General features: G+C 40.8%; 1 protein-coding gene across 1 annotated transcript in view; it reads left to right on the top strand.

Annotated features, from left to right (window-relative positions):
* TMEM132D (transmembrane protein 132D) overlaps nt 1–22,689 on the top strand; it is a 274,171-nt gene that overhangs the window by 61,647 nt on the left and 189,835 nt on the right. Inside the window, exon 2 of the mRNA XM_064466406.1 lies at nt 7,008–7,896. Coding sequence (XP_064322476.1) covers nt 7,008–7,896 — 889 coding nt within the window. The remainder of the gene's footprint in view (nt 1–7,007; nt 7,897–22,689) is intronic.

Here is a 22,689-nt window from a genome sequence, read left to right as displayed (position 1 = left end):
AATGTTAATAAGGAAAGGACTTAAAAAGAAATTGGTGACTTTTGGTTTTGAAGCCATTTTTCTTTTTAATTTGCTAGAGATAAATGCATGACTCTTGGGTTCCAGTTCTATTTCTGTTTTCCGATCTGTGACACATTGATTTAGCCTTATCGCCGTTCTGTTGGTACTTGCCCTTTAGAATGATGGTATTTGTTATCAAAAGCATGAGAGTTTTTTTGGAAACTGTTCTCTAATGGTGTGACAACACCAGGAGGAAAGATTAAGGTTCCTGCTGCCAGATAGGCTAGATTCTTTTATTTCTGTACTGGTATGGAAGATAGATGCTGATACTCCTCTTCCAAGCAAGTAAGCAAAGAATGATGGGAAATCAGTGCTCCAGTCGTGACTTCAGCCTTATGTGTTACACAGCTGTGTAGAGAGTAAAGTGATCACTGAACACTTCTATGTATAATAATGCCTTCATAAGGAAACACTGGGTTGTAAGAAATAGGGTGGGAAAACTTACCTATTGCACTGTTCCTGTGATGTGTAGGCAGAAGCTCACCATCACCCTGTATCTCTGTGCGAGAGATGTGATGGCTCAGCTTCCTCTGTTATCTGGTTATCGCAGAGATGTTGAACAAAAGTGTTCTTTTTTTGGCTGACTTGACAAAGCAGTGGGAAGAGTACGGGAAAACCTGGCTGATTTTGTCCTCAACCCCTCTTACTTTTTCAGGTTTTATCAAAAAATTGCTGGTGAAAATCTTTTTGAAATGTTCTTATCGAATACTGACTACAGAGAGGACTTAGTGATTTATGACTGGTTTCTAGCCCTGAATGCATGCTGGCTTGTGGCTTTTGGTAAATTCCATCACTAGTTTGGCATCAATTTCCAGTTCTTAAAGCCTTGTCTATTAACTTGAATTGTAGATTATTTCAGGCAAATACTGCTCCTTCTGATGAAGTCTAATTTCAGTTAAGGCTTCTGGTTACAGAGGTAATAAAGATTTAATATAAATAAATTCCCAGAAGCAATGCTAAAATGAGATGCTAACTAGGGAAGAAAGCTAGCCTATCCAACTGGATACCAAGCAGTTAACTTTTGGATGCATATAACGTAGTATAACCTAACAGAAAATTAATCTTGCAGCTTTTGGTTTATTTTCTTGTCAGGGAATAACTCCAGCATGTGATTTCAATGTGGATATCTGTGGGATAGACTCGTGTTTATGGCCTCAAGTCATTAAAATACTTTCCTGACTCTGTGTTACCACACAGATTAGGTGTGCAGCTGTGTGGAAATGGTTTCAAAGAAAATCACCTGCCATAAGCTCCTGGGTGGGTTTGCAGGTTTTTGATCGTGTGGTGCAGTGTGTTTCTTCCTGTGGGTGTCATTTCTTCTGTTGAGCACCACTGCAAAGTGTAACCAATGAACAACCTCATTGCTTTCAAACAAGCAAAATAAGCAACTGCCCCAAAGCCTGTATTGCCCGCCTTTGTCTGAGATCAAAGCTCCCATCGGTTTCTCACTCTGTCATTAACCTGTTCCCAGTAAGGCATAGCACTTAATCAAAAGCTTGAAAATGCAGTGCTAATTGTTTTAAGGAAATTGAAGCTGCCACAAGACTGGCAAAAGAGGGAACACAGTAAGTCGTCCTTGGAAAGCTCCAGTTTTACCTGTTCAATGTGCAGGGCTGTGCAGAAGGATGCTTGAGCCTGAGGAAGGAACACGACAAGCAAAAAACAAATCCTTTAAGGTGGAAATGATCCTACTCAGGTATTAATGTAACACAGTCTTGATTGACTCTGTCCACAGTGACATATACTGGCAGAGTAGATCATCCCTCTGTTAAGAACTGACTGAGATACGCCTGGGGATGGTGTTCACTGTGTTTATAGCTTAGCTTTAAACTGCCTCACTTTTGAGCGTTAGTGGATTCAGCCACTTAACATGGGTAAGACTGAAATGTCTTAATTTTCCAAAAATGAACACAAAGTTGTGACATTAGTTTCCAGATCTGGAAATAAATTGCGTCACCAGATTTTTTTTCCTCGAGATTTTGGATAAAAAAAAAATAAATCCAATGTGTAACAAACCTAGGAGAGCAAAAGTGGTCAGAAGGTTCAGGGAGAAAGGTAACATTTCAGGTGAGTCTGAGAAGAACCACTTATCTCAGTCCCCAAGATACAGCAACAAACTTCACCTATTTCATTACCAATCTGAGCTTGCAATTTTTTTTTTTTAATAATAGCATGATATAATTATTTGGAAGAGTTGTTTATTTCTCATGAATGCTGGGTGGTCATGGATTGAACAGTTTTAAAAAGAAAGTAACTGTTAGGGCAATGAAGTCCCAAGGATCTGGCAATATAGAATGAAGTTAGTGGTCTGGCAGATTTCTTCAATTTTCTGAAGCCATGGTCAGTAACTTTGCACTTTGCAGTAAAACTGAGCTATGAATAATGTTTCTGTCATTGAGTGAGAGCTGCTGTTACACGATATTAAAGAAATAAAGATTTAAGGTTTTTAGCCAGACTGCAGTACAAAATTAATAGCCTAATGAAGAAAGCAGTATGACCTTCTGGAAGGTAAATGCAGCATGTTTACAACGCCATGCTCAGGGATATATTGTATGTGCAAGCTTTGGCTGTGCAGGAGGAGACTGAATATGCTGCTTTTTCTCGGGATTTTTCAAATTCACTGACCTGCAAAGAATTTGCTTCTTCCATCAATGACGAGTATTTTTTAAACAGTGTCAGTCAGGGGAAGATTTACTAAAAAGAGGGGAAAGAAAACCACTCTACTACAGAATCTCTTCCCAGGTGGCCACTGATTGAAATCCTCAGCAAACCATTCACAGCATGAGAGGTCAAATACAGACGTAGTTGTAAAGGATTGAGAAATAATAGCTCCTGGCATAAGCACAGCATCAAAATTAGGTTTTATTGGTTTGCTACAAGCTGTTGGGGATCATCTCCTGAATCCCGAATGCTGTACCAGCGCTCTGCAGTTGCAGTAGATTGTCTTCACCAGACCTTGCAGAGAAGCAGTTTACGCCAGTTGAGCGAGGCGCAGTAGCGCTGTGAGGCATCGCTCGCTGTGGTCCTCTGGTTTCACCTCCGCAGTGTCTCAGCTTAAGATAAACTGATCTTACAGCTTGCCACAAGAAATCAATTCAACGTTGAGTGGATCTCTATGGACCATAGGTCTCTACCCTTCTATGGATAGATTAAAGTCCTCGAAGTTTGTTTTAATCCGGTGGCACGGCTTTTTCTATGACCCAGAGTATGACATACTCTGTGCCGTGCATCCCCGCGCCTTAAGGCTAGTTAATGCATCGCATTCTTGCACGTGGCTATTCCGCTGCCAAGTTCCCCATGCAGACAAGCCTTCAGATATAGTGGTACAATAAAGACAAATTGCAGTTCCTGAATTTAACTGTCTATTTATGTCTTGATATTGTTTCCTTAACAGCACTTCAGTTACCCACCCTTTATTTTGTTTGACATATCTAAACTAAGAGATTCATTGTGTGATTCTTGTCTTATTTATTCAGGTTGGTTATTCCTGTGAAACTTTGATTATGGTGGTATTGATCGGATGTAATATTTAGGGTCAATGATATGACTTAAATCTTTAAAACTCCATTTTTGTGCTGGGTCTCACCCAATAACACACAAAACTGTAATCTTCTGCAACTCTGCCTTTGTACAAACATGCATAATTTTTACAAAAATAGTCCTGGTTGCAATTAAGGAAACTGATAGTTGTTTTTGGTTTTAATTTTCTATCCTTCAGAATCCTTAATAAACTTTCACGGTCAAAATCCAGATGGTACTGCAGAGCTCGGTGTAGTTTTTGAGAATTTTTTTTCTGTTTGTGCTGATTATAACTCTCCCCAGATAAAAGTGTAAAATTGTTTGAATTTTTGGCCTTTGGCTGTTTGGAAAGCTGCTGTCAGCTTCCAGCACAAGCCAGATCATATTCAGCACACGTCCGCAGCCTGATGGTAGGGGGAAGCGTAGCAGTGAGCAGACCTGTTTGCCATTGCCCAAAAATTTAAAAACCAACGGACCCTGCTCTATCTGGTGAGATTGTTTCCTTTTTTTAATAGGCAGTTCACCTTCTCGTATTTTTTTAAATTTGTGTTGTTCTCCTATTCTGAAGAGTCATTGATTTACAAACTCTGAGGAACATTGTCCTGTGGAGATGGGGAATATAGTGGGAAGATTTTTAATCCCTTAGATAATTAAGCACTAAAATAAATGATTAAAAAATTATGAGGCGAAACACCCTGTTAGTTTTAATATAAAAATAATGTACTGCTCCCTGTGGAACGCAAGGGAGGGAGCTGCGATCAAAATAAGGGAAATAAAAAATTGAATACCCTGAGCTTTTTCCCTCTCTCTAAGTTGCCTCCTTGATGCCTCACTGTGTTTAATGGTGCTTTGCCAAGCTGTTGGGAGGAGTACAAAATGAGTGTGGAATTTATAAATGGGACATTAGATGGAGGAACGATGTTATGGGCTGGGTGATCTGAGGAGTACAACAGCAGAACAGATTTTGCCTTAGGGCTGGATAGGAGAGATGCATCCCTGCAACTCTAAGTACTAGCAAAGCCATTTAGAGTTGTTAGAAATCTTTGTTGGGGGATTATCTAGAAAAAAGTCTTTAAAAACTTCATCTGCTCTCAGTGAATATCTGGAGAGAGAGTGGGAGCTGAATGCTGAAAAGACCAAGACTAAAATAAAGGGTGTTCTTGCATGCAAAAATCTCTGCAGTTTACTCTTGATTAAGAACAAGCATAAAAGCCTTGGGTGTGACTTCCCCTAAATTCAAACAAGTTCTAAGCCGAATTTTCCACCTCTAGGGACCACAGGACTTCAGCTTTTTATTTCTGTTGCAATTTACAGTCTCACATGGTAACACGTGCCGGGGCCTTTTCCCCAGTTCTTCAGATCAAATTTATTTCTGATTCCAGGTGGGGTTTAAGAGTTGACATTAAAATAAAACCTTACTGTTAGAAGTTTGATTAATTGTTTACTGGGAGAAGAGTTTCAGTTTCTCAGGATGGAGAGAAAGATGTCCAAACCTGTGAAACTCTCCCCTGTAATCCTTTCTTCCTGGCTTCCTGTGTTGAGATCTGTTCCTTCTGTTTTACAGCTGAATGATGCCCGCCCTTATCTAGGGTTTGTTTGTGCTTTGGTTTGCTGTTTTGTTGTTTGTTTAATAGCCAGCTGGTTTTGCTTTTCCATCTAGAAAGTTCTTTGTTCCAGTTTATTGGTTTGCATTATGTTAGTGTCTGGAGACCTTAGCTGAGATCACAACCTTGTTGTTGTACGTGATGCTCTTACAAAAATAGTATGATAAGCCTGTTGCATTTGCAGTCTGAACGGAGAAGGGGTGAGGGGAAATAAATAGTCATACCCTTATTTGTTGGGCATAGAACAGCAACACAGGAAAAGCACCTTGTCTGAGACTGGACAGTCCACAGCAGGGTGAGATCTCCTGCATTAACTGCTTGGTTGTGGCGGTGCCTTGATCGACGTGCTGGTTATGGGTTGCATCGGTGTGGCTTCCTCTCCTGCAAAGGCGAGTTCCCCTTTCAGGTTATGCAGCCCATAGGGTACATAAGATGGTTGTTGCTGTGAGAGGCATTTTCCAGATGGTTTTGGTGAACATTCGCATTCTGACAACAGAGGGTTTTAGGAACTAGCAGTACCTTCCCATAGGATTTGAAGATAACAAGCCTCTTCTACCCTGTTATAGGATTGGCAATGAATTGCAGTATGTAAATGGTAGATTGGTGGTTACGAGTAACTGACATCAGTTTAGGCCACCGCAGTACTTGATGAGCAAATAAATATTTAGGTCAGATGCCAAATGAAAAATAAGAACTAATAAAGCATTTGTGGACTAAAGCTTGGGAAACTGGGTTGCCTTTGAATGTCATTTGTGGTAACCCTTTGTCACTTCCCTGAATAAGGGTAAGGATTTGAGTTTGTTATGGGAAAAAAATGCAGTTTATTTCACAGTTAGGGTGTGTAAGCACTAACGTCAGATGTTCAGGCAGGAAAGGTCATATTGTATTTGCATCTGTACTTTTTAACAGTGTATGTCTTTGTTCTTTGGGACTGACAGTTCCTAGAAAGGATGGAGAGCTTATTCTTTAATAAGATAGCCTGCCTCAGGTAATTGCTCGATGGCACAGTTAAAAGGGATATCTTACAGTAAAAGAGGTTCAGTGTCACTGAAAATGTTCTTTCAATGCACAGTGATGTACAGCCTACAGATAATACAGTTGTATTAAGGAACAATGTAGGGTTAGGCAACAACAGTGGCGTGAATCCTGATAGTTATTTACAGAAAAATACCCTCTTTTCATAGGTGAAGTGAAATAGAAGGGACACTAAATTGGATGCAAATGAAGCTCCTTTTGAAACCCTCTAGTACCAGTGTGTTGTAAAGGAGCTTTTGTGTAAACGGTTATTGTGCTAACTGTTGTTAAAGTGAAATTCAGCCTTGTGCAGGAAACCACTTAAAGTCAATGTGTTGCTTGCAAGTGCTGAAAAGACGGCTGAAGGGAACTCTGAGTGGTCCATGTGCAGTGTTTCATGTAAAATCATTGCATTGGTTTCCTGTACAGGTGCAGCTTGCTTTAGCGATCAAATTCCTTTTTTAAATGTGCCTGTGCAGTGATCTTCCGTTGCAGATGCTGACTGGGGAATTTTGCTCTCCAATAACAAATGTGTATTGCAAGTGAAGATGTGACCTTTGGCATGGGTAAACCTACACAAGCTACTCCTCTCAATCTAGCTGCCATGTAGAACATACCATGACCTGTTGTTTTCCAAGCTAACTAGATAAATCATCATCTACCTAGGCTACTTCTGCGTGGATTGATGATGCTTGCTATTGCCAGTAATATCAGCTACAGCACTGTCAATCCCCTCAGTAAAGTCAGCAAGGTTGTATCACAGTATGACTTGAAGCTCTGATCTTTTAAACTCTCCTTTCCTTTCAACAGTGACTGAGAGTCGCGGGATCCTGGAGAGTATACAGAAATTTTCTTTACTGCCAACTTACTTGCCTGTGACCTATCGTATCCACAATGCGGATGTTTCCTTCTTTCTTAAGGAAGCCAACCAGGATATTATGAGGAATTCTAGCTTGCAGTCCCGAGTGGAATCCTTTCTGATCTACAAATCCAAGAGGCCACCTGTGTTAAATGCCAGCTATGGACCTTTTTCCATTGAACAAGTAGTGCCCCAGGACTTAATGTTGTCTTCAAATCCATTTGGATCTACTAACAAGTTCTCCTTTAATTGGAAACTTAAGGCCTTCATAATGAATGACAAAATTTACCCGAGCAAGCCCAAAGTCCAGGTCCTGTTCTACATCGTGGGCAGGGACTGGGATGACTATAGCACCACGGAACGGCTGCCCTGCCTGCGGGTGTTTGCCTTCCGAGAGACGCGGGAAGTCAGAGGCAGCTGCAGATTGCAAGGGGATCTGGGGTTGTGTGTGGCAGAGCTGGAGCTCCTGCCAAGTTGGTTTAACCCCCCCACAGTTGTTGCTGGCCGTAAGAAGCCACTGGATCAGTCTGAAGGGAGCCCTGTGGAGCTTTACTATGCCATACAACCAGGAGATGAGAAAGGGGAATGCACCAAGGAGGATGTAAGGAAAAGTAACGGGATCCGACCAGGGCGTAATGACATTGATGAGTCGGGACCTCCCTTGCAGAGGATTGGAAGTGTTTTCCTTTACCAGACACATGCTGGCCCTTCTTTAAGTGAAATGAGATTGGATAATAATATTGCCATCCAGTATGCGCCAAAGACTGTCAAGCAAGGTGACATTTTGACTTTCCTTGTGTCTGTTGCTAAAAATTCAACAGAAGATCAGTTCACGCTGAGGTAAGGCTGTTTTGTGTTCCTTTGGTAGCTTATTTTTTGTTTCTCTACTCTTGGTATGGGAAGTCACTTTCTGATGTATAAATTGTCTAACAATCCTTCAATTGCTGCTCTGCAGAAATTGTATTGCAGTTGGTTGACTCCACATTTCTCCTATTCTTCAGCCTAATATTGTATGACTTGTCTGAGATGTGATCTCTTTGAGTGAGAAAGGCCTTTTCTTGAGGTTGTCCTTTGAGGAGTACTTATAAAAATTGGAATAGTAGAGCTGGGACCTATCTGTGTGCTAATAGGAGATAACATTTAAAGTCTCCTGAGCTGGAGTTTGTGGTGCCCCTAATCTCTCATTGAACTCATGTTAAGATTAGTAAAGCTCAAATCCGCAAAGGTATTTATAGGAAGTGAGCAAGAATTAGGCATCTAAGTAGGTTTTATATGCTTAAACGTCTCTCCCCAACTTGTTGTAAGCCTGGTTCTGTTTTATAGGATGTTTGAGGCTCCTAAGTATTATTGACATACCAAAACCATTTCTGAAAATGAAAAATACCTGAGGGGGGTGGTGGTTGTTTTTTTGAATGTAATGTCAAGTGCCACATTGACTTACTTCATTGCTTTCCAAGAATTGGGGTATTACAGTGGGAAGCTCACTGTAACCCCCAATATAATACCAGAAAGAGCAGCAGGCTGCCAGGCTGTACTCTGGCAAACCGAGAGCAGATGTGCGTTGCATGCAAGAGTGTCCCGTTATCTTTTCTTTCTAAGTTTGCCACTCTGTGTTCCAGCACTATAAACTAGGGTTTGTGTGGCTTACACATGGAAGACTGGTGTGTGGAGAGCTGTTTTCATTCTCTTATCCCTTACCAGTGACTCATGTCAGCTCTTTTAGAGCTGGAGGTAAGTGTCGTACTCTGGCTTCTGAGATTAAGACTGACTTGTCTTGGGTGTTTGTCCTAGAAATGGCCATTGGTGCCAAAGCTCACAAAGGCTCACAAAACACACCTCCAAAAGAGGAGATGCATAATAAGAGGGAGCAGTGAACTCCCTGCTCTTACAAATGTCACAGAGGCACCGTAGTTGACAGCTGTGTTGAGCACTAGAGATGCCTGGGGCCTTTGCCGAAGCAATCACATCCTACTCTGACTTGAGACAAAATACACTCTCCTTTCTCTGGTGGTTATACATCTCAAACTCCACAAATCTCTGGCTAAAGTCACCTAGATACTTTTCAGGGCTCAGCTATTAACAGGGCACAAAGCTGTAAATGCAGCATTGTTGAACTTGGATGTATACCTCCTAGTGGAGTAAGGAGTAAGTCAGGTTTGACTCCACTGACCTAAGTAGTAAGGGCTTGAACTAGTCATTCGCTCTTTCCTTTTTTTCCTTTCTTTTTTCTTTTCCCCTTCCTCCCCTCACACCCCCATCCCTTGGAAAGTTGTGTGGGATTTCTGGGGAAGAAGTTTGCCATAAATTCACGTCATTTTTCCTCTGGAAGTGTGTGATACATAAACTGAATAACCACAGCACTTACTTGCTGACTCAAGGTCAGTTATTTCCTCTTCATCTGGTAGAGGACAAACACCAGTAGGATATCTACTCTCCTTACCATGTCAGGTTTTCATTTTCTGAGTCAATCTGCCTAAGATTTAAGCTCTTTCCTGAGTGACTAATTTCAAGACAGACAATCTGAGTTCCTCATATTAAGCATTCAGGGATCCCTTTCTATCTTTCTCTGTACTAATGACTTTAAAGTGATGTTGCTTCAGACCTCCATAGAAGCCTTTTCTATCTAAAAGACAATTAAGGTAAAAACCTTTCATTGTTTTTACTCTGTAAATGCAGGGTCTTGGAAATCTGACTTCAAAGCATCTCTGTTTCCATGAGCTGCGACCAGGTAGAAGTGGAGCTAGTTATAACCATGACAACTATTGTATGCAGGTTTATAAAATTTTCAAAAGTCTTACCATGTTTGAATTAGTATGAAAACCGAACGCCTGAACTTTCAAGTGAATGCTTCTGAAATCAATTTTCTGGAACAAAACAGAAACAATGTGTTTGAATTTAGGTTTTTATTTTGAGATCTAAGGTATCATAAAACAAAAAAGAAGATAAAAATAGATAGCAAATATTGGTTCAAAATGAAAAATGTGGCATTTTCTTCTTCAAACACATCAGTTTGCTGTTACCTTTTAAAAACATGAACTTCTGTAACAGCTTGCTGTTACTCATGTCACTTTCATGAGTTTTGATTTCTCTTGACCCGCTTTTCTAACAGTAACTGGCTTTCAGACTATAATCTGCTGCAATATCAGAGTAGTTAAAATATCTGTTCTGTGCTTCTAAAGCACCATTGCCTGTCTTTGATTTTGCTACAGTATGTCTAAGCTCTTGTTCGGTTGTTTTCTTGGTCAGAATTGTAGTATCTGTGTTCTGCATTCATCCCTCCGTGACACGTACATAGCTAATTCAGTTTTCAGAGGTTGCTAATTTATATACCCCTTACACTGTAAGGAAAAAAGCAATTACCAGGTAAGAGCAAAAATGGAGCTTGATTAAATGCTTTTGGCTTAAATTCTTTTTTACGTTGGGATCTCTTTATAATCCCAGTGTCAGACAAGATGCTAACACCTGTTTCATGGCCCTTTCTTTAGGAGTAAATGTCACTCTAATTGATTATATATTGAAGTAGCCTCTGACTGAACTAAGGCCCTATTTCTGGACTGAAAATCTTATATGTCAGTCTGGTATGTCCATTACCCACCACTAAATGATCTTTAAAAGTCCATTCCAACCCGAACCATTCCATGATTATACTGTATAGTTCTCTTTTGACATGGTCAGCTAAACAAAAGACTGCATTTGTGATATGGTGCCTGTTCTGATTTCAGAGCAGGCTCCCCAGCTGGCATTGTGTAAAAGACATCAGAGACCTCTTCTGTGACCTGATCGAGTTTTAGCTCTCAAACTTTAAATTCTCTTGGTTTGTAGAGGGACAGATATTAGGTCAGGGTAGATTGAAAGAAACTTCATCTTGTTGGAACATGTAAATATGAGAGTATGAACAGACGTGTAAAAGGTCTCCCATCCTGTCAGTTGAGATGGAGTAAAAAAAAAATCAGAAATTACCCATTTGTGTAAATAATTAATAAAATTGCTGATAATAACACATTGGAAAGGATAACTGACCTTGTCTACTCAGACAGAAATGGTGAGTCTAAAGGAAAAAACTGCAGTTTGAGGAGAGGAAGAGCAGGCTCTGGCCTCAGCTGTTACACAGAAGGTCTCTGTAGTTCCCAGACGATCCTTTTCTCCCCATACAACACATGAATTTTCACTAACTGGTGGCCAGTTTTTATATTTCTAAATGGAAAAAAACCCAACCCTATACCTGTCACACAATATAAACTACATGGGGAAGATGCAGGATTGCACATTAAAACCCACTATGTGGTCAGATTTCTTCTACAGGCTATAGAGACAGTAAAGTGTTTCAAGATGCCTTGTTTCACCAGACTGATCTTCAATAGGCCGCTTTAGAAGTGGGACTTAGCTCTAACAAACTCCTGGTTGTTTCCGACTTTGGTGTTCCAAGGTTTGGAAGGGAATCCCAAGGGCGTAAGGAAAACCTTGCTAGATCCTTGGTTTGTGAAGACCACAAATTAATTCTGTGGGTCTCTGTTGCATCTGGTTAATAAGAGGCTAATATGGCTAGCACTGCTGGCCGTTGTCATGGAATGAAGACATCAGATTTCTTCTTGCAGACACAGATTTGGTACCCAATAATCCGTAAGCTTCCAGGTTGGCTTTAAGCGAGTCAGTTAATCTGCCGCCTCCTCCTTTCCCCTTCTCTAACCTGGCAGCACTGGGAATAGCTACTACTTCCATGCTGTGTCCTCTGATTGCGATGGCAGTACTGCTCCTGGGGACAAAAAGTGGCGTGCTGGTGGCTGTTGTGTGCTGTAATGTCTTTGTGGTTTCTGCTCCTGTATCGTCAATATCAGTAAAGCCAGCATGTGCTGCAGCTATCTGGTCTCTTCTCAGTCTAAGCTCCTTTCCGATAAAGGAAAAGGCCCCTTCCCTTCCCCCTGCCCCATATAACTCTTTTATGAGAAAATTGTGTTAATTTTTATTTTGAAAGAGTCCCTTATTTTTAGAAACTCTACCTTGAGTGGCAGCAAGACTTGGAACTGTATTCATAAAGTGAAGCCAAGGGCTGCTGGCAAAATGCTTTTACCATTGCTTTTGCTCCAGTGGACTGGAAATCATGGCTTGAACAGATGGAAAATATAGGATATGCAGGTCAAAACAGAAGAAACAGCCATGCAAAACAACCAAAAGTCAAAAATTACTCATTACTACTGAACATTTTTTGCTTCAAAACAGTTATGCTTAGAGTAAACTCTATTCCCTTTCTAACAGGAAATTGTCTCCAAGGGGAACCTTCTAGAAACTGCTAAATACTAAAATATACAGGGAAAGGTAACTTTGGGTTTTTTCCTCATACTGCTGTTCTGCGCAGTGGCAGATTTAAAGTGGTGAACGTGAAACTGATGGACTGTTTTTAATTTTGTGAAAGAGTTGGACCATAAGGGCCAAGGTTTTGTTTTTTAATGAACTAGAGAAATTAAAAATATTTGTCTTGAGTCTGTGTGTGTGTGAGAGTTAGAGGAAAGGACGGAAGGAGATAAAATGTAAATGATGGATAAATATGGAATAAGGCTGTAAGCACCAGGTTGTAAGCTTGGACTGGAGCACTGAGTCTTAAGGAACTGACTGATTTTTATTTTTTTCCAGCTTAATTCACACACTTGCTTCCTTTTTGATCTTGGCCAAGTCACTTAATGCCTCTGAAGCCATTTTATCACTACTAATATCAGCAATTATTTGAAGATGACAAGCAACAAGCATTTATATCCTCCCAGTGAAGCAGTATTAAATGCCTTTATAAAAATAAGTGATTGAATGTCCTGTGCCTTTATCCTATTATCTTCTCTCCTTTTAAATGCAAATTAATTATTCATCATATTCTTTGTAACTGGCCACGCGGGAGGGTTGTGTGCAGAGGCACAAATACTGCCGTACATCCTAGCCCAAAAAAAGCTACAGTAGAGCCCACAGCCATGGGTCTGTGACCAAAGACAAACCTCAAAGTCCCTTAACACTGACCAGCCCTGGACATACAGCCTATGCAGTCCCAGAGACTGTGTTGTCATCTTTTTGCATGCCGATGACCAGAGAAGACTGAAGACTCTCTATCCTTCCCATCAAAAGATCCCTAAAGTTTGTGGAAAATATTCTACTATATTTTGGTTTACAGTTTTTCTCCAAATTTCCAGATACGTATACTGGAAACCAAAAGGAAATATTTATCTGAAGTTTTTTGCCAAGGATGGAAAACATATGAAGGATTATTTCATGTCAGTCCTTCAAAATGCTTTCAGTAATTAATGCTTCGAAGCTTCTAGCATTATGCAATTACAATTCCAGTTCGCTGCAAGCCCAAATGACTGCTGCTTATTAACACTGTGCTGTGTTACAGATATTACAATTAATATATGCAGGGATGCCATAGTTTTCCAGTCTTAGGAACATGAGTCTTCTGAATCTACAGTGTAGATATATGCTAATAAAAAAGAACTATATTTGCTGAGCCTGATAAATATAACCTTCCTTTTTGTTTTAAAGTCAACAGTATTGACACTTTCTGCTTGCAACATTTTAAACTTGTTTTCCTGTTTCTGGAGATGAATCAATGCAGAAATAATAGAGATGGAATTGCCTTAAGGTACTTAATGTCAGACATAGATACATTCGTGAATGAAAAAGTTGTAGCTTTTTTTTAAACAGCTATTCAATTTATAGTTATACTTAGTGAATCCTGTGCTAAATTGTATGTATAGTTATTACCTTTGAAATTAATGAAGTTCTGACAGTACCTGATGATTATAGATCCTCTAGTTTACCAAATCTGATCCTCACACACACACCAAAAAAAAAAAAACAACAAAAAAAACACCAAAAAACCCCCCCACCACATTCTTTTAATTTCTTTATTCTGAAATGGAATCCGGGATACCAGAGTTTACCAGGACATTGGGAAATGTGCCTTTTTGGTGCATCCATCCCTTTTCACACTGTGATGTGGATAGGGCAGCATGAAGCGCCCCGGTGCACGGGGAGGGCTGCGGGATCGAATGCTGCTCCCATTTTCGAGAAGCACATTCTGTTTTTATTTTAAGCTGCAATGTAGTTTGTGTTGCTGTTGTTCCATGTCCTTTTCTGTAATGCTTAGCATGTGAGGGGAGAGCTGTATCTTTTGATTATCTGATGAAGCCCAACTCCAGTGTGGTTTGTTTTGGGTTTTGGGGTTTTGTTTTGATCAGTTAATCCACTTTGCTGGAAGTATCTGCAGCAGAAGCATGGGAGTAATTAGACTTTTCGCTGAGCATCCGATAGCCTCACCTCTCCCTCCAATGCAGCCTGCAGCATACGCTGCCTTATTGTGACCCCTATACTTGTGTCCCCCAGTAATAGTTTCCTGGTGGAAACTTGCATTTAAGGTCTGAGCTCCCCAGAAAGGGTCAGTAAGAACTGGTGGTTGGTAACAGGAGTTTGGATATGACCACTTAATAAGGCAGAGCTTTTAAGGCTTCATAAGCCCTGTATGTTCAGAGGGTCTCTCCAGAGTTGCTCATGCATTGGCTCAATGCAGGGATGGGGCTTCCTGGCAGTTGTGTGCTCTGTTGGGTGATGTCTGAGGGGACAGAGTTCACCCACCACTACTGCAGCCCAAGGTGCTTCAGGATTAGGCTTGAGCTCAGCTTCCAGTGGGCTGATAAAAGTGCGTGCAGAGTGAAAGCACTCTTACTGTTTTGCTCTCCCATGGCAAGTAGATTTATGTGCAAAATATACCCTTCACAAATGGTTATTTTTTGTTCTCCTACCTACCTGGGGCTTTCACTTTTCTTTCCTGGGAATGTGCTTTCTTCCCTGCTGAGATCAGCTAAATTCATATTATAGTGTATGATGACTTCACTGCAAGCATGGGAGAGATGACGGTAAGAAGTGGGAACGTGTATTGTGCAGTAGAGGGCATGTGGGAGTGCAAAGGGGTATGGGAATGATGGGTTTTGAAGAGAGGACCTTTTCGCTGGCATTTTATTGCCAGAAATCGGAATGGCTTTGTATGAAGATCTAAATAGAGAAAATTAGTTAGTTGTGCTGTCTGCTTAGCTCTGCTTTTTACTTTACATATGTGACCTAATGCATTCAAGAGATGCTGCTGGAGTGGAAAAATAAACTCCAAGAGAAGAAAGAAAACCTTGTGATTGACGAAAAGGATTGGAAGCTGGGAGATGAGCTTTGCTATTTCTAGCTCTGTCATAGACTTTTCATTATCACATGGAAGTCTAAGACCAATTGAGAAAAGAACTTGATGCTCCAAAATCACACTTAAATAGCATTTAAGTTATCTGAATTTAAGTGAGCAGTCCACTGGGACCCTATCTGCTTGCGCAGGCACACAGGATATATTTGGGACTAGACTCTTCAGCAGTGCCCAACGCCAGGCCAAGGGGCCACGGGCACAAGCTGGAATACGGGAAGTTCCCCCTGAACATGAGGACAAACCCCTTCCCTGTGCGGGTGCCAGAGCGGTGGCACAGGCTGCCCAGAGAGGCTGTGGGGTCCCTTCCCTGGAGACATTCACCCCCTGCCTGGACGCGGCCCTGTGCCCCTGCTCTGGGGGTGCCTGCTCCAGCAGGGGTGGGACGGGGTGAGCTCCAGAGGGCCCTTCCAACCCCCACCATTCTGTGATTCTGTGATATAAAAGTGACCTAACAGCCCAAGAGGTAATGCATGCTCCTCACTGCTGTATCATCCCAAGTGGCATCTAGTAAACTGTGGTCCTCGAAGAAGTAGACAACCCTCTCTAGTATTTCCTACTGACTTTATCTGTGTAGATCTGTACATGGGATCTTCAAACTTAAATCCTTTAAATTTAGGCACTGGAATTCTTCAAACCAAAGTTCTGGTTTCCTTTGCACCCAACGTGAAGTTGCTGGGTATTTTATGGGGATGCTGAGCTCTGAAATTAACTTTCAGTGGAGTCACAAACTGTGGCCAACAAGGCGATAGGGCGAGTGGGGAGCCTGCTGGTGCACGGTGGATGGGCAGAAAGGAGAACCTTTGGGCATCACAGCTGCAGCCAAAGCAAATTTAGGATAAAACTACATGCAGCCACAGGTTTTGAAAAATGAAGTCCTAGTCTTAGCTTTCTACATCTCCTAAGAAGAAATTAGTAATATCTATCTTGGTAAAATGTGCTTTCTTCAAGGTGAATGAACTAATCTGAGGTCTTTGGTCAATAAATACAAAAGACGCTTCTAATCCTCCAAACCCCACAGGCCATCTGCTAGCTCGCTTCTGCAGTAATGATCGATTTGCTTATTGGTTTGAATTCTATTTGTGTTTGAGAGGGAAATATATCCTATCAGCGATGAATTGGAACAGTCCTGGATTGTTTAACATTTTATAGCACCTTCCTTTTGGTGTATATATTTTCTCAATCAACATTAAAAATTGTGAAGGAGGAAAAACTCTTACATGAAAGAGATTAGGATTGTTTTTCCAGTTAAACAATCCTGCCTTTGTTTCTCATTCTTTCATGTTCGTAGCATTGTGTCCTTAAACGTTTTCTTTAGCTGTTGCTGTTGAGTGAGTAGCTATTGGAAAGTCTTTTGATTTGGAGGAAATCCAGTTTAGCTTCACTAGCAGCAAGCAGTGCCCTGATTTTATACTGTTAAGTTGGTCTACGCTATCATAACCGATATATAGTTTTGGGTTTCACTGTCAAATTCTATCACCAGATTTCCAGAGGAAAGAAGTAAAAAGTATAAAGCACCATTATTCTTAAGAAATCACTGAAGGCTGTACTTGAAACTTGTAAAACTCTGATATTGTAAGAAAGGTGAGATTTCGTATAAACTGTATCTATGATATTTCTGCATTTGTAAACCAAACTTGGCGGTCAGAGATATGCAGGTACCATTTTTATAAAATGTTGAGAGGGTTTGTTGTCTGACTGTGGTATTTTTGATGTAGTCTTTCTGACGATAATTGTGGCAATACAGTGACTAGTGTGAAACTGTGGTGGTGGATAAGCAATGCTCATTGATAATCGGGAAACTTTTCCTAAAAGGCCCCTAGAGTTTAGGTTACATGAACTTCTATTTGTCGTTTTATCTAACAATCAATCAATAATAATCCAGCAGACATGAAAAAGGCTGCATAAATACATGAGGGTAGCAGAGTCAAGATCATTAGCACTCAATTTATACAGCAAAAAATTTGAACAAGACTGACATTTTATGAAATTGCTTGTGTGCTCTTCTAGTGCTGAGCTAAATCAAATTTTATTCTTAGTGCTGAACTAAATCTTATTTTAGTAGTAGAAACAATTGGGCAATAAGTGGTGATCAAGAAGGTTACCAGCCACAGAGAACTCTCTAACGAGATGGGCTTTTCTCTAGGCTTTTGTTTATGTGGCTATTTCAGGGTATCCCAACCCTGAATTTGTACCTCTTCTGCCAGATTGAAAAGAATCCTAATGCGCATCTGCCACTTCCTTCTTCTACAGCTTTGGTTTGTTCTGTCACTTAAACCTCCCCTTCCACATTCTGATTTAAACAACTCTTAAAATTTTCTCTTTTCCATGATATACATAACTGTCTTTTCCCCCCCACCTTTTTTTTTTTTCCCCCCTTCTCTTTTCCCTTCCTGTTTTAACTGATCTTGTGGCCAATTTAAAACTAAGGAGAGAAGAGGAATTTAAAATCTAATTCTTTTGAATATCAGCCTCAAAATTTCAGCTGTTCCACCGCTCAGTTGAGATGGAAAAATGAATTTAATACTTGTCCTGGGTTCTTCGTCCTTGCAAAGAACAGGGTAGGGAATGTAAAATTTTTCCACTGACGGTTATTTCTTCATTTTTAGAAAACACCCCTGATCACCGAGTTGGTTACCTGGCTGGTGGTCACCAGGTCGTGATCTTGTCCAGCAGTAACATAAAAGGCTCCTGAACTGGCGTTACACAGCCCCTTGGCAAGCATTAGCTCTCCAGGTTGCGTTGCTTCCCCTGCCTTGTTGCTTTTTGGAGCCTTTACTGTAATCTCTTCACCAAGAGATGGTACCATAGGCAAAAAGGAAGTTTCTTTTGGCAATATGACCTTAGCAGATCAGGAAGTCTATATCTGATTACAGTAACTTCTAGAATTCATGTATCTTATGTTAGTGGCTCAATATGACTCTGATTTTTAGAAGTGCATTTAAAGATCAGGAGATCTGACCTTTCTTCCCTCTTCTTGCCTCTCTCCCTAGCCAAAGTTTGGTAAAAAGTCTTTGTCGAAATGTAAGGAATGACCAAAAGATGGCTTCTGGTGCTAAGGAAATCTGAATACCTAAAACTTGCCTAATCCTTCAGAGGGAAAAACGGATAAAAGATACAGTGGTCTGAGCCTTTTTTTTTTACATAGGCTAGAGGCAAAATGTTTAGGAAAGGCAACAATGCCTGAGACCATTTACAGTACCTTGAGATTTTAAGCAGCAATCTTACAGTATCCTCAAGGTTTCCAGGCCTTGTAGCTTTGCCCTTTTTGCAAAGGTGGCCTTTAGCAAGGTGAATCACGCTTGATGATCTCCTGGGCTGACACTTCAGTCAGGTTGTGTTCATTGGCAGAAACAGAATACTGACATGTTGAACTAAGTGGGAGTTACGTATTGGCACCTAAGAAGATGAGTCTTGTGTCTTTATTATTTCATGTTAATAAATGTTATTTCCTAATGTAAGCTTGTACAGCAATGGCCTTTCTAACGGAGTGCTAAGGTGAAATCATACCTCTGCTACTGGCTGGTAAAAGGCTTCACTCTCGGACTGATTTTTTTCCTCCCCCTGCTGTGTTCAGCATACTGTACAAGTATGAATTAACTTTCATAGCCTGTTTATGAGGTAGTCAAGCAAATATAATTTTCCCTATCTAGGAGATGGGGAAATAGCTTTCCTGCATTTCTAAGTGACTTGCTAACGGCCTCAAAATTGTCAGTAGTGGTATGGAGACAAGTATTTAAGAACTATTGACTTCTAGGGTACTCTATTACCTCCTATTGCACTGGCAGGTTATATTAAGAAGATAATTCTTTCCCAAGGCAGAGGATCTTACCTGGTATAGTTTTAACAGAATCAGTCATGTTGACTGAGCAGGTGTCAAAAAACTGAGACAGATCAAGAAAACCATTACACACGTGAACGGTCTTTACAGATGACTGTTGTTGTTATGGTTTATTGCGTTGCAGTAGTACCTAAGAGCAACTGTTGCACTCCAAGACCTACTACTCTACTGTCAATACATGCAAAACAAAGGCTCACTCCCAGCCTTTGCAAGGCGTAAGCACAGCTGGTTGGACCATCAATAAACATAAAGATGTGTAATCAGTACATTGATGTTCTGCTAACGAATACCAGGATAACTGTGCTGCTGTGTAGGGATGTAGTCCATCTCACAGCCAGTGATGGTCACTCTCAGTCAGTGAGTCAGAGTGGGCTGCATGGTCACTGTTCTATCCATGCAGTTATAGACTGGGTAGCTTTATTTTGCTTGTCATGCTGAAGGGAGTCTGTTTGCCTTCTGTTCCTCTCCTAATCACTTGATAACGAAGAAACATTACAGTAACGGTAGCTTTATTTTCCTACAATTTATATTTTTCTCATTCATAAAGAACAGGCAATGAAACTCAAGTTTCAGGTTTACCCCACTGGCCCTTACCTTCAAGCAGGAGGAACATAAAATGTGATTCAACACTTTGTCCATGTTCCCCATCCTTTATCCTAAGCTATGGCTGACGATGACAGCGGAGGTTTTTGCATCACTCCATTGAGCGCTCCAACCACGAGATGTCTTTGTGTTTGGACTGTTTTCCTGTCCCTTTCCTAGTCCTTTTCTGAAGGAATCCATGTGTTTATTAATGCACAAATGCTGTTTGCACAGACAGCTTGCCTTGTAGGCCTTGAAGAAGATCCTTTTGCAATAGGAAGTTTCAGCTTGATAGCTCAAAGATCAGTGGACAAGAGTAGGTGGATCTCCTTTAGGGATAGTAAAGCCAGGCCAGTATAAATCACTCTAGATGTTGCTTTTGCCTGTTTATTACCCTGAATGTGGAATGAGTAGCACTCCTTCACCTGTTGGTCCTTGGAGTTCAATGTAAACTTCAGCCTCCAACGAACCAGATTTAATCCATCTAAGTATATTAGTTCTTGCTGGGTGTTTTCCTGACAGAGTAAACAGCAGGGCCTGAGTTACTTGATCCATCCCAGGAGGCAGCCTTTAGTTTGGATGCAATAACACGTTTTCTTTTTAACGCCAAAGTTGTTCTTTTATCCCAGGAAGACAGAAAGACAACCTGCCTGACATGGTTTCATTCAACCATATTGACATAAGCAAGCCTAAGGAAAGGATGTGGTGAACCTGGCCTCCACATTTCCTAGGGATTCTGTAGTTTCTCAGAGATGAACGGATGTCAACATCAAGCAACTATAAAGCCTCCATCGTAATAGAAAAAATGTGAAGTAGACTGACGCGCATATTGAGAGCATATTTTGTGTTCCGTAGCTGCGCTCTTTGGGATTTTACTACAGGATTGCTGATCCAGTACTTCAGAATTATCGTTCCTGCTACATTATGAGACACCAGGAGATTCAGTTAGGGAGAACTATTTTTTTTCCCCCCATATAACTCATTAACTTAGGGAGATGAAGAACACTAGCAGAAATCAGCTTAACTTGGTTATAGCTGGGAAATATGAATTTGTTTTAGGTTTTGGTTTGTTGATTTTGGGTTTTTTTAGGGGTGGGGAGATTTGGGGTACTAAAACTGAAATTTCTGGAATCAATGTCTTTGAGTTTTATTTTCTTCCCATAGAACCTCTTGGTTCTCAATGGAGAAAACATTAGAGACTCCTTTGTGGTAAGAAATGAAACAATATGAAAGAAGGCTGTCAGGTCTGTGCTAGATAAATGGAAGACAGATGGTAAGTGTGATTGGCACTGACAAGGTGTGAGCTGCCTTGTTTGCAGGTGCTGTTCCTGTCATCCATCACACTTTCACCTAATAGTGGGAGATGTCACTGCCATGTACTTAAATCCCCAACTGACTGATAAAGTGAAGCCAACAGGAAGAAGGGTTTGGGTGAGGGCATTGTACTGGGAACAGCTTGACTTTAGGGTGTGTTAACACAGATAAAGAAGCATCAAACATTGTGTTTTGAGATAACACGCAGAGCGTTTTGCTGTGCTCTTCCTGATGCTGTTTGATCTGTGCAAGGATTTCTCATTGTTTTATCAGGACCAGGGGATTAAACGTCTCACACCAGTGCCTCCCCTGAGCTTGGAGCCAGGGGCTGCCCTAACGGTGGGTCGCTGCCCATCTGCCTCCCATTTCCTTGAGAGTAAAACAGTTTCATGCTGCTGTTGTGGGACAGGGAAACGTGTCCCCTGAGAGAGTTCAGAGACCGTCACAATGCAGAGTTCGTGTCTGCTTTGGGTATCTATTTCTACAGCAGGGCTTGTGCAAAACACTATGCAAATTTTCCTTCTAGCTCTGATGTGACCCAGCCACTACCCAGTGGCAAAAAAATATAGAAGTATTTTATCAGCCTTCTAGCTGTCTGTCAAGAACCCCTCTGCTGGGTCTGGTTGTTGGGGTGAACATGTCTACTCTAGTTTCTTGTACTTTCTTAGTTATTACTGCCATATTTAGGAGGTGGATGTTGGGTCCAGTATGTTTTTCCTATATTCTTGTTGTTGCCCAATTATGTATATCTTTACATAAGACTATCTGGCTATTGCTCTTTTTTAATCTTAATCTCGGTGGCCAAATATGTAGAACATTCTTGCAAAACTTTTGGTCAATGATCTTCCTTTCTCTTCCTCTAATATTCTAGTAAACCACGAAGTTCCACCCAGGCAAGGATTCTTTTCTATTTTCAAAATACTTTTAAAACAAAAGTGCACTGAGGAATAAAAGACATTTCGGGGGGTGGGGGGTAACTCCTTTGGTTTGAAATTATTGATATATTTTGACTTTTCACAATGTTGCATTCACATTTTTAATGGTAACAGTGATCCAGAATGACCACGTGTGTATGAAATGCTTCAGGCAATCTCAAAGTGCATTTTTGATCACAAAGAAGTGTAACATTAGTTTTCCATTTCTAATGGCAAATCAGAGCCTTTTTACATTTTTAAATGTGTTACTTTTCTTAAAGAACAGATCTGACACATCCTTGTAACACCTATGTAAAGCCATGGTACGTTTGAATAAATTGTTACTTTATCAAATTCCACTTATTCGTGGATATCAAATTTCAAAAAAAAGATCTTTCATGTCTGTAAAACCCACAAAATCCACCCATCTCTTCTTGCTCGCTGTTAAAATACAGTACATGAGTGAAGCCTCAGCTTCACCCTACTAAGGAGCAGTGGCAAAAATCAGACAAAGGTGGGTACCATTTGAATCTAGGATTATCTGCTTAATGTGTGGGGGGTTTTAACCTGGTACAGCAGCGTGGTCCCAAAGCACTGTTTCTTTGGCTGGTGTTCATTTGACTTTGAAATACCGCAGGATCCGAGGGAGCTGGGGACAATCTTTGTGCTGGCAGACCTCAAGTAGAGATGTTTCATTTCAATCTGCCTGCTCTGCTCCCTAGGGGACTGCTTCCTCTTCCTCCTCCTCCTGCTCCTGTTTCCAC

The sequence above is a fragment of the Phalacrocorax carbo genome, chromosome 15, assembly GCF_963921805.1.
Source record: "Phalacrocorax carbo chromosome 15, bPhaCar2.1, whole genome shotgun sequence".
Lineage (NCBI taxonomy): Eukaryota > Metazoa > Chordata > Aves > Suliformes > Phalacrocoracidae > Phalacrocorax > Phalacrocorax carbo.
This window is presented reverse-complemented; position numbering and strand designations above follow the sequence as displayed.